Source organism: Mauremys reevesii, linkage group 2 (genome assembly GCF_016161935.1).
Source record: "Mauremys reevesii isolate NIE-2019 linkage group 2, ASM1616193v1, whole genome shotgun sequence".
In the NCBI taxonomy this organism is placed as follows: domain Eukaryota; kingdom Metazoa; phylum Chordata; order Testudines; family Geoemydidae; genus Mauremys; species Mauremys reevesii.
The window spans coordinates 251,559,035-251,575,750 of NC_052624.1; the positions used below are offsets into that span (position 1 = coordinate 251,559,035).

Here is a 16,716-nt window from a genome sequence, read left to right on the forward strand (position 1 = left end):
AGGCTGCCCCCTTTTCCCAGATCATCTTCCCTGTCGTCCTCCCGCTGCACCTCCTACCTGGCCCAGGGCCCCCTCTGCCCCCCCTTTCCACTTCTCCACTCCTTGCCCCTGGTGCCCCGTCCTTGCTCCAACTCCTAATGGGGGCGGGGGACCTTGCACAGCAGCACCCGTGTCCTTCCTCCCAGCTCCAGCCTGGGCTAGAGTAGCAGCCACGCTGTCCCTCCAAGTCCTGGGAGCATTGGGCGGCTTAACACTAGTGAGAGAAATGCCCCTTCCAACAGCAGCTGCTGTCCTGTCAAGTGTGCAGGCATTGGGGGTTAGGGGGGCCTTAACACTGCACCCCCACCTTTACTCATCCCCCACTGCTATAATGGGGAAAGCGGTAAAGAGCTATTGCATCACCAGCACTCACAAGTTTTCTTTAGCTGAAAGAGGTCACAGGACTTTGCAAAAAGAGAGAAGTGCCCGGTTTTCCCCTCAAAAGGATAATTACTAAAGGCAAAGTGGTGATATATTTTGTGAGGGAAGCCGTGGAAAATTCAGTCGTCTACCCCATCTGTTCCTTGGCATTGAACATTTAATAACTTTCAGGAGAGAGAGGAAGAACTGGAGAAGAAGCAGGGGCAGGGCCTTGGGAAAGAGGGTGGAATCAGGGCATACCCCCTCCAGCCCCCTGCTGTGAACCGCTCAGGGCAGGGGGCTGGGAGCACCCCCACCTCCCCAGCCCCAACCCCTGGACCCCCTCACAAACTCCCAGCCCCCTGACCTGACTCCTGCACAACCCCAGCCCTGAGTCCTGCACCTCCACACATACCCAGCCCCCCACACCCCATGTCCTGACTTCTGCACCCCCTCACACACTTCCAATCCCCAATCCTGACTCCTGCACCCCCCCACAAATACCCAGCCTCCACACACCACATGCCGACTCCTGCACCCCCCCATCTCCCCCCACCCTGAGCACCAAACGGGAGCTCTTGCACCCTCCCCCCACATTCCCACCTGCACCCCTCGCACCGAATGGGAGCTGCCCCAGGTAAGCATTCCACACCTCAACCTCCTGCACCACTGAGCCCCTCCCTCATTCTAGCTCCTGGCCAGACCCCGCACCCCAACCCCCAGCTTGTTCCTGCACCCTAACTCCCTCCCAGACCCTGCACCCCCACCCTCAGCTCGGTGCAGAGAGAGGCGAAGAGAATGGGCTAGAACCAGGGAGGTACCCGCTCTATGTGGGCAGGGGTGAGGGGGGGATCCTGTTTACCCCCTCCCCAGCCCTGCTGCGCTTGCAGTTTACTCCCGGCCCCTCCCTTGCTCCAACGACCAACCCTAGCTCCTGCCCCACTATGTTTTTGCCCCCAGCCCCTGCCTTGCTCCAGTCAGCAGGGACTAATCCTTCCTGCATACCCCACTGTGTTCATCTCACCCCTGACCCCTCTCTCGCTCCAGCTGGGGACCAATCCTCCCCCCACCACCACCATGCCCAGCTGTCAGGGTGGATAAAAATCAATGACTTTAAAAAAAAAATCAGATTTTTTTAATTTAAAGAGTTTTTTTCCCCTCGAAAATCCGACTTAAAAAGATAGTTTTACTTAAGATATAATGTATCATGGAATAGGGATTATAAGTTCTGATTCTATAGTATGAGACAATATATTCATGTAATGTTTAAGAAAAGTTTTGTAAATGAGTTCTAATAGTCCATGGCTTGTTATGCAGACAGAACTACACAGGATCGTTTCAGGGGGCAAGGCAAAGATGTCACATTTATTATGATAATTTGATCTATAACCACTAGCTAATACATTAATACTTATACACACACACGATGTTCTGCAGCTGCTGTATAGTTACCAGTCCTGAACATAGCTTGAGTCCGTGGCTTGATTTTGCAGCTTGGGTTCGTAGCTCGTGGCGGCTAACTGGCCAGGAAAGGCGAGCACAAGGAAAGGCTGGGTCTGCCGTCCCATGTTGGGAGCAGAACGTTACCTTTCCAAGTCTTCCATCTCATCCATCCTTTTCGTAGGCTTTAGTTTGAATCCAGAGTCTATAGGTCTTGCTGTGTCATGCTGCCTCTGGGTTCGGTGTGATTGATCACTCATCAATTGCAGACGTGACTTTTAGCCTCGGACCTGGCTTTGTTCTTTTCTTTTTAGGGTGGACTCTTCTTACTTTGTTAGGGCTGTTGTCTGCATCTTCAGCCGTTGGTGTTTGAACTCTGTTTCATCAGGACAGGCTGGCTAGTAGATTCCATCATCCATACATACCTCATTCACACATCTAAACTAAACTAATAAGATTACAGCGTGTTTTGCAGAAATGAAGGTTGCAGCAAGCTTTTACAAACTGGAGTAAGCGTTGTAAAATGGAGTTTGAATTACAATATGGCAAAGAGTGAACAGAAGTAGACAAGTGTTGTGAATGGCAAACAGTGAACAGAAGTTACAATACTGAAACAGTGTAAGTCTCAGTGATTTAAGCAGGAATTAGATTGACAGTGAAACTTACATGGGCAACTGCCTGAACAGCTATGGCTCTTAACAAACATCTTAATTGTCAATTAGCCAGTTATTGGGGTAACTGGTTTTATGAATGAATGTTGTTTCATTCATAAAACTTTACTTATGAAGTTACATTAATAAAGTGAACAATTAAAAACAATTTCATTCATCAGTTCTACAGGCTTAGGGACCCAATCTTATGGGATTCCACAGACTTCTGTATAGATTATTTAGGTTAATTTTTCTATCTACCCAATGGGACTCAGTGCTCAGTCTAGAAGATACCATCAGAGATGCTTAGTTTTGCAGTTCTCAAACTGTGGATTTGTCTTTCCAGAGGTAACATGCTTGTTAACAGCAAAATGTTTTAAATAAATAATTAATGTATAGAAGTGAGAAATAACAGACCTCAACTCTATTGTCCCTCTGCAAATTTATGTACACAGGGTCAACCCCTTACCTCTCTTTAAAAGTGAAAAGTTTCAAAAAGTTCAATGAATAGAAGATTGTTGGGGGCAGAACAGATCTGGACAAGGAGAAGTCTGGAGATAAATGTGAGAAGTGAGGGACATGTTTTTTTTGTTAAAATATTATGTTTGCTGTTGAAGAAAAAAATCCAGAATACTTAATGTTACCGTTTTAGTTACATAAAACAATTTAAGTGTTTGTCTGGTGATGTTCTCTTCCTAATACAGCCTGGCAAAAAAAATCCCCCAAATATTAATGATTAACCTGTTGAACTGGAGATATTTATGAAGTCATTGGGAGGTGAACTATCTGCTTCAATTATCTTTGGTAAATGAAATAACCAAACAATCATTCATTTTCTGATATAGCTGTAAAACTAATCTGAAAAGTTTTCAAAATAAATCACAGTTTAAAAATGTATAGTTTGTACCTTCTAAAAATGAAACTTAAATCATTAGGGTTGGAAGGGACCTCAAGAGATCAGCTAGTCCAACCCCCTGCTCAAAGCAGGACCAATCCCCAAATGGCACCCTCAAGGATTGAACTCTCAACCCTGGGTTTAGCAGGCCAATGCTCAAACCACTGAGCTATCCCTCCCCCCTCAGATAAATCTATATCTGAGTTGTGAAGAATATGTTTTCAGGTTATAACCACCACCAAGAATGGACTTTTATGTAGAAACCCATGATTAAATCTAGTCTTCCTAACTAGTGATTTAAATCATGACTTAAATCAAATATACCCTGCCCGCTGTGCTCTTGCCCCCGGTCTCTTCATTCCCCAGGAGGGCCCACAAATATGTTTGGCGCCAGGCCCACAAAAAATTAATCCGGCCCTGATCAGTGGGATGGGGTTCTTTGGCTCTAAGGGGCTGAGGGAGAAGCTCTTGGTAGATTTCCAAGAATCCTCACCCCCTGGCAGTGAGCATCCAAAGCTCTGCAAAGCTTTTGGGACATCCATAGGTTTTAAGGGATAAAACCCCTTGCTAGATGCACAGAGAGCAAACCCTGCCCCGCATGACAGAATGATTCTGAGAAAAAGTGGGGAGTGCATATTCTGTTTCCTATCGTGAGCCAAGGTATGGAGGCCAAGCTTCCCTCTACCAAATAAAACGAGAACTCCAAAGACACTAGATTACATTGTCCAGACATGGTTTATTTAAATCATTTTAGGCTTTGCAATAAAACAAGGAACTAGCAAGCCATAGACATTTCCCCGTCCATTTCTTTAGGAAGTCTGGCATGGCCAGGACCATCTTTTGAACCATGTTACCGAAATTATACAAATATTTCACACACGACTTGAATAAAGATTGTAACAGGACTTTGATATTTTATGTTTATCTAAGGGACCTGAGCAAATCCATATACAAATCAGTGAATAGCCTGGACTAAACATCAAGTATCTTAATTTAAATTATAACACTGGATAAATGCTTAAAAAAAAATCTCCTCATACCACCAAGCTGAGATGATACAAGCAGAAAAGAGGTTGCCTTTCCCCAAATAGGTCACATTCAGGTTGTAACATTTTCTCCTTCCACGTGAATGTACTGCTCATGAAACATGCTAGATTGAGAGCTCCAGAATCTGTAGTTCTCTATTTAATCAAAGAACAGGTACAAGTACAGTCATAAGTGCAAGCTTTCCCTCAATGCACCACCAATGTGTCTCCCTCCAGACTGGACAAGCCATCTCTAGGAGAAAGAGTAGTTCTACTTCCATGCCTACTAAATCCTTGACCTCTTTGCTCAGACTCTGAACAAGGGGGAGCCAATTCTTATTTTTGTGATGTGGACACCTGTCCACCAGGAACTAGACTGACATGCCTGACTTACTTCACATAATTCAGATGGTAACTACAGTAGAACCCTGTTTATCTGACCCTCCATTATCTGGCTCTCCTATTAAGTGAACAACCAGGCCACACAGTTCCAGAAGCAGGAGATCTCTCCTGTGGCTGCTAGATGGTGCTGCAGTCTCATACTTACCCATTATTTGGATTATCTGAGTTTTCCAATCTGGCCCCATGTCCCAATTAAATCAGATAAATGGGGTTCTGTTGTACTTTGTCACTGCCAATCTGGGCTGGATTGTTACTGTTATTCCTTCTACACCAAATGTCACTATGTCAAATTATAAAATCATCCTTTCAATTTGTTCCTATACTGTAGCAGTTGCCTGTGATATAAACAACTAAAATACACACACACGCTAGATTGTACTACAGATCACACATCACCATTTATGCAGCACTCACTAGTTAGGGGTTGATAGTCACAATGTACTACAGTGTTGACAGAATAATTTAAACACACTGTAGTATATTGTGACTATCTATGGTCTGAAAATTCTATTGTAATGCTGTGATGTTGCACATTGAACATGCTATTCTACAGATGACCATCACCATAGTATCTGGGTTCTCAATGGTATAAGGCTCAAGTAAAAAAATACACCTCAAGGGGAAAAAATCAGAACGATACACCATCTTACATTACAAATATACTGGGGAAATTCAGAAGGATGAGAGTGTATAGAATACCCAGCAGATGTAGAAATTGATATTTCAGTGTCAGATGCTGATCACAACCCCAATGCAATAAGGGGTTAAAGCTGCTGTAAGTCTGCTTACTGTTAAGACACATGTAAGTAGCAGCAACTGGATTTAACAATAAAGTAGGTTGTGATTCGAACAGCACCGAAGACTTTTTCCTTCTCTGTCTCGTTACAGGCTCAAATTTTAAATATAGATCCACCTGATTTATAATATTACAAATCAAATCTTATATGAAGGATATTTTCCCTTGAACGCTTGCTGCTATTACTGATAGGCCAGGTTTGGCACATGTCATGAATGCTGCTTGAGCTAGATCGCAGGTTAACAGGGAAATCCAAGCAAATTGTATCACTTGATCTGATAAGATCGTACCATAATCATACTGTATACCCCACTAAACACACACCACTCCTTCCTCTACTCATGTTTTTGAAGCAGTGGAGAAGCGTGCTCTATCACAGGGACAAAGGGGAAGCACTGGTCTAGATTCACGAATTTACATTTTAAAACCGTTGTCAGAAGAGTTTATAGGAACATATTTACATGCAGTGTTACCTCATCTGGGTTCAAGATTAAAATACTGCAAAGTGAGGCACAGATGCAAATTAAGAAATAATTAACTTAACTAAAGCACAGTAAAACATTTATTGCAGCCATTTAAAAAAAAAGTCACCCATCCAGTTTTATCCAAATATCACAACAACGTGTGTCAAACAAGTTCTTTATAGTATATTCCTTTAAGAAGCTGCATGAATTTCTAAGAGGACCTTTTTACAGGGTGCAATGCAAAAAGATATTTACACTATAGGTTATATTGTATTGCTAAATTACAGTCTATTCAAGTGTAAATTTATAACTTCACACAAAGTAGGAAGCCAGAAAAAAAATCCTAATAGACTTCAGAAGAAATACATAAAACTTCCCAAGAAGTGAGATGGGGGAGGGGGAAAAAGTCAAGATGCTCTCTGAAGAGAGATTAGAAATCTGCATCCAGAGTGAAAACATTGTCCGTTGTTTCTGCCATAACTGCAAAGCGCTGATACTCTGAAACCCGCTTCTCAAAGAAGTTTGTTTTTCCTTCCAGTGAAATATTCTCCATGAAATCAAAAGGGTTTTCTGCTTGAAAGACCTGAAAGCAAACTTTATTAAATTGGAGTTCCTGAAATGACAACATGATGCTCCTCTGAATTCCCACATGAATAATCCACAAAATGATGTTACTTACCTGTAACTGTGGGTTCTTCGAGATGTGTGATCCCCATGTGTATTCCACACATGGGTACGCGTGTGCTCCATGTGCCTGAAACTGGAGATCTGTAGCAAGCAGTGTCCGTTGGTACATGCATGCACAGTTGCTCTCCTTATGCTTCAAACCCAGGGCAGAAAGGGTGGCATGGACAGACACCTTTCCAGTGCCTTCTCTTACCATGAATTAGATAACATCCGAAGCAGAGGGGAAAGCGAGCGGGCAGTGGAATGCAGATAGGGACCACACATCTCAAAGAACCTCCAGTTAAAGGTAAGTAACTTCCATTTCTTCTTCAAGTGCGGGTCCCTATATATATTCCACACAAGTGACTGGTAAGCAGTATTCAAACAGGAGGAAAGTGTGAGGATGCAGTTGGTACGGATATCTGTAACACTACTATGCCCACAGCTGCATCTGCCATGGAAGCCTGGCCTAGAGCAAAATGCTTTGTAAATCGGCTACCTGGGGATCCAGCCACAACTTTACAAATGTCCAGCACTGATACAGCTCAAAGAGATACCACTGAGATTGCTTGTGCTCTCGTAAAGTAGGCCCTCATATTTGTCTGGGTGAGTTACATGTGCCAACTGATGAGACAGAATAATGCATCCAGAGATCCACTTAATGAGTCACTGGGTCAATAACATTTGTCCTTGTGAGCACTCTGTTATGGCGACAAATATTCTTGGAGTTTTCCCATTCAGTTTCGTTCTTTGCAGATAAAAGACCGAGGCCTATTTGACATTCAGGGAGTGCAGTCTCTCTCTCTTTTTTTTTTGGCTGAAAACATGAGGTTTTGGGAATAATATGGGTAAGTTGGTTCATGTGAAACTCTGAAATTGAGAGACTTTCTCTGTGATATATGGTAGGTCAGACATGAGTGCGCCCCATTCATTCACCTATCTGGCTGACTCGATGGCAAATAAGGCGGCAACCTTCATGGAAAGGCATAACATGGAACATATGACCATCATTTTGAAGGTAAGAGCTGAGAGTACCAAGCTGAGGTTCCATGTAGTGTGGGTACTGTCACTGGTGGGAAGGTCCTAATAAGTCCTTTGAGGAATCAAATTGTGGCAGGGTGAGTAAAGATAGTGTGGCTTTTCGCTGGATGAGGAAGGCACTGACTGCTGCCAGGTGGACTTTCAGCTAGCCAATGGAAAAACCTGACATTTTGAGGGACTGGAGATGTTCTAAAATGGCAGTGATTCCTGCTAATTCTGGTGAATGCTAAATAAAATAAAATAAAATAAAATAAAATAAAATAAAATAAAATAAAATAATAGGAGATATACCAATCTCCTAGAACTGGAATAGACCTTAAAAGGTCATTGAGTCCAGCCCCCTATCTTCACTAGCAGGACCAATTTTTGCCCCAGATCCCTAAGTGGCCCCCTCAAGGATTGAACTCATAACCCTGGGTTTAGCAGGCCAATGCTCAAACCATTGAGCTATCCCTCCCTCTGAATGCTGTTTCCATTGTGACTAGATAGAGAAATGCCTCCATTTAGCTAGCGAGCATTTTCTAGTGGAGATTTTTCTGGTGTGACTAAGAATAGTTCAGATGGCCTCTGAATATGAATGTTTCAGGTATGATGATGATCCAAATACCAGGCCATGAGATGAAGAGGGTCTGGGTTGCAAGCTCTGATCCTGCCCTTCTCCTGATCCAGAAAAGATCGTATATAGGTAGGAGGATGGGATGACATTCATAGGAGGTCCAGAAGCAAAAATGTCTGGGCCAATTGGATACGATGAGGATAACCTCGGCCCTGTTGTGGCAAATTTTCTATAAAACTTGAGATAGTGGGGGATGGGAGGAAAGACATACCGGTACCTTAGATGGTCAGTTGAGGATAACAGAAGGGCATCGCCCTTGGAGTCTCAGCCTAATGCTGCTCTGCAACTGTAAAGATTGAATTTCTTGTTTGTCTGGGAGGCGAACAGGTCCCAAGATGGTGTTTCCCACTGGGTGAAGATTTCAGTCAAGACAGAATTGTGTATTTCTCACTCATGGTCTGCAGAGAAGTGCCTGCTGAGATTTTCTGCCAGTCTTCTGCACACCTGGCTAGTATGTCACCAACAGCAAGATGCTCTTCTTGATGCACCAGTCTCATAAATTCACTGCCTCTATACACAGAGGAAGAGATCTCGCTCCAGCCTGTTTACACAAAAGACAGTCAATCATGTTGTCTGACACTAGCTGGATATGATGGAACCATATGAGGGGGAGGAATGCATTACAGGCAAGGTGAACTGCCCTCCTCTCCAGTACATTTATATGCATTCTGGCCTCACATGGGAACTATGTGCATTGTGCAGTGTGACTGTCCATATGGACTCCCCATCTTATGAGGGATGCCTCTATGATTATGGGCTGCAAACTATGCGTTCTTCTCCAGAGAGGGAATTACTGATGTCAGTATTACCACGTGAATTTTGATTTGTGAATAAAGACATTTAATTGGCATAGATCGAGAATTGGGCTCCATCCTCCATATTTCTTGGGAACTATGAAATATGGGGAGTAGACCCTCTTCCCTCGATGTTGGGATAGCACCTGTTCTATTGTGCCTCTCTGAAGGACAAAGTTCACCTCCTGATGAAGGAGCTTCTTGTGAGAGTGGTCCCTGAGAAGATGATTTGTGATAGGGAGGTGAGACAAACTATATTGCGTAACTGTCATGGATGATCTCTAATACCCACTTGTCTGTTATTGCCCTCCAGTTGTGTTTGAAGTGGGTAGCAGCCATGAAATGTCTGCGGGGCAGTATAGCATGGCATCAATATCAGCATGTGATTCTCAATGAAACCCTTTGATAATGGGTGAGGGTAGACAGTGGTTGCAGAGTCAGAGGAAGTTGTATACCTGGATCTTTGAACCCTCTGTCATTTGTGAGGTGATTTGTGAGGACACTGGTGATAAAGTGCCAGGGTGGGGGGGAGGTTTGGGGCTGCAGGTTTGCTTGTGGTGCTCTCTCTTCAGGGCCAGGGTATAAATCTCCAGGAAGCAGAGAGTTGTTCTAGAGTCCTTAAGAGAGCATAGTGTAGCCAGAGGGCTAACCTTACTGAAGAGATTATACTCAAAAGGCAAATCCTCAGTGGTATTCTTGACCTCTGTGGAGAACTAAGAAGAGCAAAACCATGATTCGTGCCTCATGACTGGCTGGGGTGATGGGTCTAGAAAAGTGGTCCCCAAACTTTTCAGGGTCATGTCTCCCTTTCCCCTGTCTGTGCCCCAACCCCAGAGCCAGCAGCAGTTCTGTGCGGGCTTGTCACCCTTAGGGAGAAAGATCCCCTGGAGCACTCGATTTATCCGATGAAAAGGTGGGTTCCTGTTCTACCCGTGGTGCCAGAGGCACCAATGGAAGAATTCTCTAACTTGTGGATGCAGTGGGGGACGTTCCTCTTTTCCTCAAGGTGTTTTTTCCTGACACTGAAATGTCTCTAAAAAGGACCGGGCCCAACAGCAGAGGAGATTGTGAATAGAGCTGAGCAAAAATACGTTCCAGAGAGGTAAAGGTTTCAGTTCTTTCTGGAGTTCAAGGAGTCTCTGAGGTGGGGACCGATGGATCTGGGGGCGGGCCTCCAATGCTCTTGAACTCAGAGTGTGCCGGAATCACTGACTCCCAGGTGTACAGTGTAAAGCTCCCAGACAGGGCCAATCTGTCCTGTGGGAAGGAGTTGGAACCAGAACTGTTAGATCCTTCTTCCTTTGCATCTTTCCTTCTTGGACAGGTTTGTGCAGACCTAATCCCTAAGGACCAGTGAATAAGGACTTACCTGACTTAGACCAACACGGGAAGGGATCCTTTTTCATAGATGCAAATCTGGATAGAGATCTCTCCTTATGCCTACACTTATGTTCCCTACTCTTATGAGAAGTTTATTAGGCTTAATTGTTTCGACCCCTAGTCCAGAGCTTGTACTCAGCAGGGGCACAACTCGCAACAAGGCCACTATACCGAGGTTCTCCCCAGTCTGCATCCAACTGGGGTCTTATGGCCAGCTCCATGAGATGCTTCCACAGATGGAGCTCTCATCCCTCACAGGTTTGAAGAGGGAAACTGCGGCCGATGCTGCACTTGGCGGTGAGCCTCCCCAAGTCAGTAAAGGAAGCGCCAGTGTTCAGTGATGAAGCAGAAGGAACCAGGGCAGGAAATACAGTTCTTAAACTCTGGGACTCTTGGCATAGTCCTTTTCCATGGGGAGAAGCTCCGGAGAACTAAAACTATACTAGCTATGAAAATACTAACACACTTAAACACTAGGTCTAAACTTACTAAAAACTACTTACAATATATAATCACAGATATTGTAAGCAGAGGAAGATCAACGTGGACACAAAGAATTCAAACCAGGCAGTGGTAAGAAAGAATTAGAGAGGCATTGGTCCGTGCCACCCTTTATGCCCTCAGTTTGAAGCATGAGGAGAGCAACTGCAAATGTGAGGACCAACAGACGCTACTTACTACAAATATCCCATCTCAGGCGCTGGAAGCACATGCGTGACCATGTGTGGAATTCACATAGGGACCAGCACTCGAAGCAGCAGCACCCACTTACTGGTAACTTCCCTTAGTAAAAATAAAGCAAGAATTCTCCAGCTTCTCATAGGTAATATCTAGACTGGTTCTCCCCTCCTCAACCCACCAACCTTGGCAACCAGCACTCAGCAAGGGAGCATGAAATATCTCAGAAAACAAGATATTAGAATAGACTTGGCTCTCACCCCACTAAAGCAGTGCAATATAAACGTTTACTTTTCACACCCTGAGAAAGCCACTCTACCCTATATATCGATTAATGTTTTTTTACTTGGGGTTTGTACCAGCACAAAAAACTCTACGCAACTCTTAACTTATTTTCAGAGGTTCACTTCTTTCTATGTGTAATTAAAGGGTTTATCCTCAGGAAGTTCTCCGGTCAGCATTATTAATAGATCTGTTTTCCTCAGAGTAACAGTATTTTTCAAAGGTCACTTGCTTCCATCTAAGCAAATTCAGCGTTATATTGATCACCCAAGAGATGGGCATGCTAATCTGTTAACCTTGTGCAATGAATATAAATGACTCTACTTCATTATAGCTTTGTAGAATCAGAACACCTGAATGCAACAAACACTTCCAATTTAAATCCAAGTTGTAATTACAGGGCAACCCTGGCCATAGAAACAATGATTTCATCTGTTCCAAATAATGAAATCTGTATATTGACATTGTTGTCTGTGTGAGATACAGCAGAATTCATAAGTACAGCATAGGTGTGATATTCACACCTGTGGTGAATTAGTGCAGCACACAAACAACTTTGCTTGGCCATTTTAACAGGCCAATATTTCTTGGAAGTGTCACCTCTCAACTTTCTTACCTTAGAGAACCCAAGTTCTGTCAGTAACCGGTCTGCCACAAATTCAATGTACCGTTTCATCAAAGTGCAATTAATTCCAATCAGCCCTACTGGTAAAGCCTCTGTTAAAAACTCCTGGAGTAAAACACAACAGTGACATTTAAAGAAGAGACAGTGCAACTTAAGGGGAACAAATAGTATCTACTTGGTGGTGGTAGATGTTTGTGATGTTTCTATGAAATCAGACTCAGAGGTTGTTTACAACTTAAATAACTTGCATCACAAGAAACACAGCAAATGTCTCCTGTTTTGATCAGCTCTTTGCAACTTTCTATATTTAATATTTATTTTGTGAAAGAGTCAGTGAGAATTTTCACTGGTGTTTTTACTATGTGACAGATCCAATTCTCACTAACAATCAATGGACGTTTTGCCACTGAATTAAATGGGAGACGGATCAGATCCTATGTGTAGCAACAAAAAAAAATCTTACCTGTAGGTAAATGTGACTGAACATGAAAGAGAAAACCCACCTGTGCTGGCTTTAGCTTTTACTACTCACTTGGCTAGTACCATCAAAAATCATCTCTGCCTTCTATTCTGTGACAAGCAAGAGTACCAAGAGGTTGATTGTAGGTGGTGTGTTGGAATTTTACAGTGGTTCACATGTGTGGACCAGTCATTTATTAGGAATTCCAGAAATTCTACTACAGCATCACCGTCTTTACACATGAAAATACTCTTGTGCCATCAGTGACACTGTACCAATCAGTCTTGTCTGCTCACCTGCTCAATTTCAACTGCATTAACAATGATCTCCTTGACCCGCTCTTCTGAAGGCTTGTTCACTAAATGATGAAATATTAGGCAAGCAAAGTCACAGTGCAGACCCTGAAATACAAAAGAATGAAAGAAGTTTAGTTTCTCCTGCCCCTCGTGATTTGCTATTTAAAACCTTGTACTGATAATTGTCTCTCTGAGAGGAATAAGCTTCCTAACTTCCTGCTTCATGGCAATCAGGGTGGATAAAAATCAATGATTTTTTTTTAAATCAGATTTTATTTAAATTGGATTATTTTGATAAAATGCTTTTTGAGGAAAAAACTATCTAAAGATAGTTTTAATTACTATATTTTTATAAATATAAAAAATAAATAAATAAATATAAATTATAAATATAAATAAGATACATTATAGCTCAAAGATAGCTATCATGGAATAGGGATTATAAATTCTAATTCTATACTATGAGACAATATATTCATGTAAAATTAAGGAAAAGTTTGTAAATGAGTTCCAATAGTTCATGGAATAGGGACCCAATCTTATGGAGCTCCAAGGGCTTCTGTATATATTATTTAGGTTAATCTTTCTATCTACCCAATGGGACTCAGTGCTCAGTCTAGAAGATACCATCAGAGATGCTTAGTTTTGTAGTTCTCAAACTGTGGATTTGTAGCTCCAGAGATAACATGCTTGTTAACAGCAAAAATGTTTTTAAATACATAAATACTATATATAGGTGAGAAATAACAGACCTCAACCCTATTGTCCCTCAGCAGATTTGTGTACACAGAGTCAATCCCTTACTGCTTTGAGCAGGGGGTTGGACTAGATGACCGCCTGAGGTCCCTTCCAGCCCTGATATTCTATTCTATTCTATGAACCTCTCTCTAAAAGTGGAAAGTTTCAAAAAGTTCAATGGATAGAAGATTGTTGGGAGCAAAATATATCTGGACAAGGAGAAGTCTGGAGATAAATGTGAGAAGGGAGGGACCAGCAGTAGAAACAAAAGTGAAACTGTTTGAGCAACATATTCCAGAAGTCCTGAGGTCTTTCTGAGTGTAGCCTTCATTGATTTGAGATCTACCATAACATTCTCTTACTAGAAGGGAAAACCTATAATGGCAGAAGGCAGTAAAAGAGACCCAGTTTGGGAATATTTTAATGAAGTTCCGCTACCTGTGAGTAAGACAGGCATGTGTGCAAGGCCTGGTTGCCTGAATGAAACATCATGAGAAGTGTTCCTTCTCAGGAGGAAGCTGCGTTGAAGATGATGAAAAGAACATGGAAAAGAACAGGATCTTCAGGTTGGTAAACTTTATTTCATTCTTCTGTCTTAAGGACTGCCTGTCTTCCTTCTGGACTATTCTTGAATTCTCATGTTTGAGCAAAAAATATAGTTGTTACTCTATGGTACTATCATTTTAGATGCATTTAAAAATATAATGTGTACCTTCTATAAGTGAAACCTACATCTATCTCTGAGTTGTGAGGAATATGTATTAAGGTTATAACAACCAACAAGAATGCACTTTTATCTAGAAATCCATGATTAAATCAAGTCTTCCTGACTAGTGATTTAAATCTATATATAAAAATAAAATATAGTCTTTTGTCTGGTGAAAAAAATTTCCCTGGAACTTCACCCCCGCCCCCCATTTACATTAATTCTTATGGGGAAACTGGAATCGCTTAACATCGTTTCGCTTAAAGTCAAATTTTTCAGGAACGGGATTACAATGTTAAGCGAGGAGTTACTGTATTAAGATTTTTTCTTCTCTCACGTGCCCTCCAAGCTCTTGTAGAAAGGAGGAGGTTAATTTAACAAAACAAGTTCCATTACTGGGATCAAATCTAAAACTGAAAAATATTTTTTCATGCAACATTCAGTTAGTGTGTACGTCTCGTTGCCACAAGATTTCATCAAGGACATTAAGAATAAAAATAAAGGAGAACTGGATAGAATAACCATGCATTAGGTGGTGCCCACAATCTATCTAACCAGGTTCATCAGAAAACAATTTAAATTTTCTTTTCTTTACAGGATTTTATATTGTGTTTTATCATTTTAGTTTTGTGCTGAGCCTCTCTCAATACAGGTGCCTTGTGAATTTTGTACTTTTATTGCAATAACTATCTATTTAGTTACAATTATGCCATTGGAAACTGAACTGGAAAATGGTGGGGTTTTTAGTGCTGAATGACATACCACGAAAGGGCAGTTGGACTTATTGTATTTAGCATCCTACATCACATTAACCTGAAAGTGAGTTTTATAGAAAACTTCTACTGAAAACCACACACATGATTGCATGAAAAAGGTTACAATGACTTCCAGGAATAGAAAATGAAACTGCATCTTATTAGTGGACATGAAGTAGAATTTATTTTCCAAAGCATTAAAGTTGCCTCAAGCCTGAGCCATACATTGCTTTATTTATAATATAGCTTCCTTCTACATTAGAGTAAATGAGAGCTACTGGCTATTTTCCCTTGTGATGGAATCCTTTACCATTTTAAGCCAATGCCAGTAGATTCAACCATTGCTATGTTTATCTTGCAAATTAATCTGTCCTTCAGGTTCTACTCCAGATTTTAGTGCTCCAGATTTTAAACTTGATATATGTTTTCTAACAGCACCTTAACTGTGCAGGGCCCCGCCCATGAGGAGCCGTCACTACAAGATGGGGTGAGGAGGGAGTAGGAGGATACATGTTACTACAGTGATTGGTATATTCAATACCAGAAAGATACTGGCAGGTGCACCCTTACAAATATTAGAAGCCACCGTACTTTTTAATTTCTTAAGAAATAGTTTAAGTTAAAAAATGTTCCCCACCAACAGTGTCAGTAAGACAGAACAGCAGTTGTTCCGCTCCAGAAGATATATTTACTGTACGTTACTAGAGGAACAAGAAGGGGAACAAGGTCAGCTACTTCAGTAGAAATACCCCCTACACTGAACCAAGCACTGCCGAAGGCCCTGTGCAAGTACTGTGTTCTGTACCTGGAAAGAGCTACAGAAGGGGACAAGGCAACCTGTACCATCCACTACCTGAGTGCTGTGGTAGAAGCCAGTGCAAAGCCAACTGCATTCATATACACACTAGGACCCTAGGGTGAGCAGGCTGCACCTCCACTGTAAAGCTAGGGGGCACAGGCTGCACTGTAGAATCCCGTGTATGTGGCTACCCTGGCTGGCAGCGCAGTCCAGGACATGTGCACACCTGCTGCTCTCTGCTGGCTATTTGACTTCTGCTGCCCTCAGTGCTGGAAGCTGAGCACTGTGCTGGCTCAAGTCTGCTCTCTCCCATTATTCACCGTCACTTTGTTTCTTGTGCCATGTGTCTCCAGTTCATTCCTTGCTCACACTGTGAATTAGGATTTTTTTCCATCTTATTTCTTTTCCTTTTAATACGATTTAGGTGAATAGCTTTATTCAGGATGCTGATTATTCTTGCCTAGGAACAAGGTGGTATTTAAGCTCTCCTACATTCACTTAACACCTCCCCAGTGGTAATTTATTTCTCAACTCTGTTCCTACCCCTTCTCCCTAAAACGTGTTCTAAAAATAGCCTAATCTCACACAGGATTTCAGTGCTCCTGCAGTTCCCAATAATGTCAAAGTTTGCAGACTCAGGGCTATGTGCTGCACTGTGAAAGGGTGCCCACCAGCAGAGAGGACGGTTTTTACTGATGCTGCCACCATCCACTGCCTGCGTAACTGCCTCAGCCAACCTATGGCTGAACGTGTGAGAGGATACTGTGGGTGTGGCTTAAAGTTAATGGACAGGTCAACCAGTTCCTTAC

At 42.4% G+C, this 16,716-nt stretch overlaps 1 protein-coding gene across 6 annotated transcripts in view; it reads right to left on the minus strand.

Annotated features, from left to right (window-relative positions):
* The window catches only part of RRM2B (ribonucleotide reductase regulatory TP53 inducible subunit M2B), a 53,818-nt gene that overhangs the window by 9,438 nt on the left and 27,664 nt on the right, over positions 1-16,716 (minus strand). For 3 of the 6 annotated variants that reach the window (XM_039526113.1, XM_039526114.1, XM_039526118.1), the window contains exons 7-9: positions 12,910-13,014; positions 12,145-12,258; positions 4,097-6,665 (exon numbers count right to left, since the gene is read on the minus strand). In XM_039526113.1, coding sequence (XP_039382047.1) covers positions 6,384-6,665; positions 12,145-12,258; positions 12,910-13,014 — 501 coding nt within the window. In that variant the 3' untranslated portion in view covers positions 4,097-6,383. Of the gene's footprint in view, positions 1-4,096; positions 6,666-12,144; positions 12,259-12,909; positions 13,015-16,716 lie in introns of those variants that run through there. The other 3 variants (XM_039526115.1, XM_039526116.1, XM_039526117.1) reach the window with 2 other exon arrangements.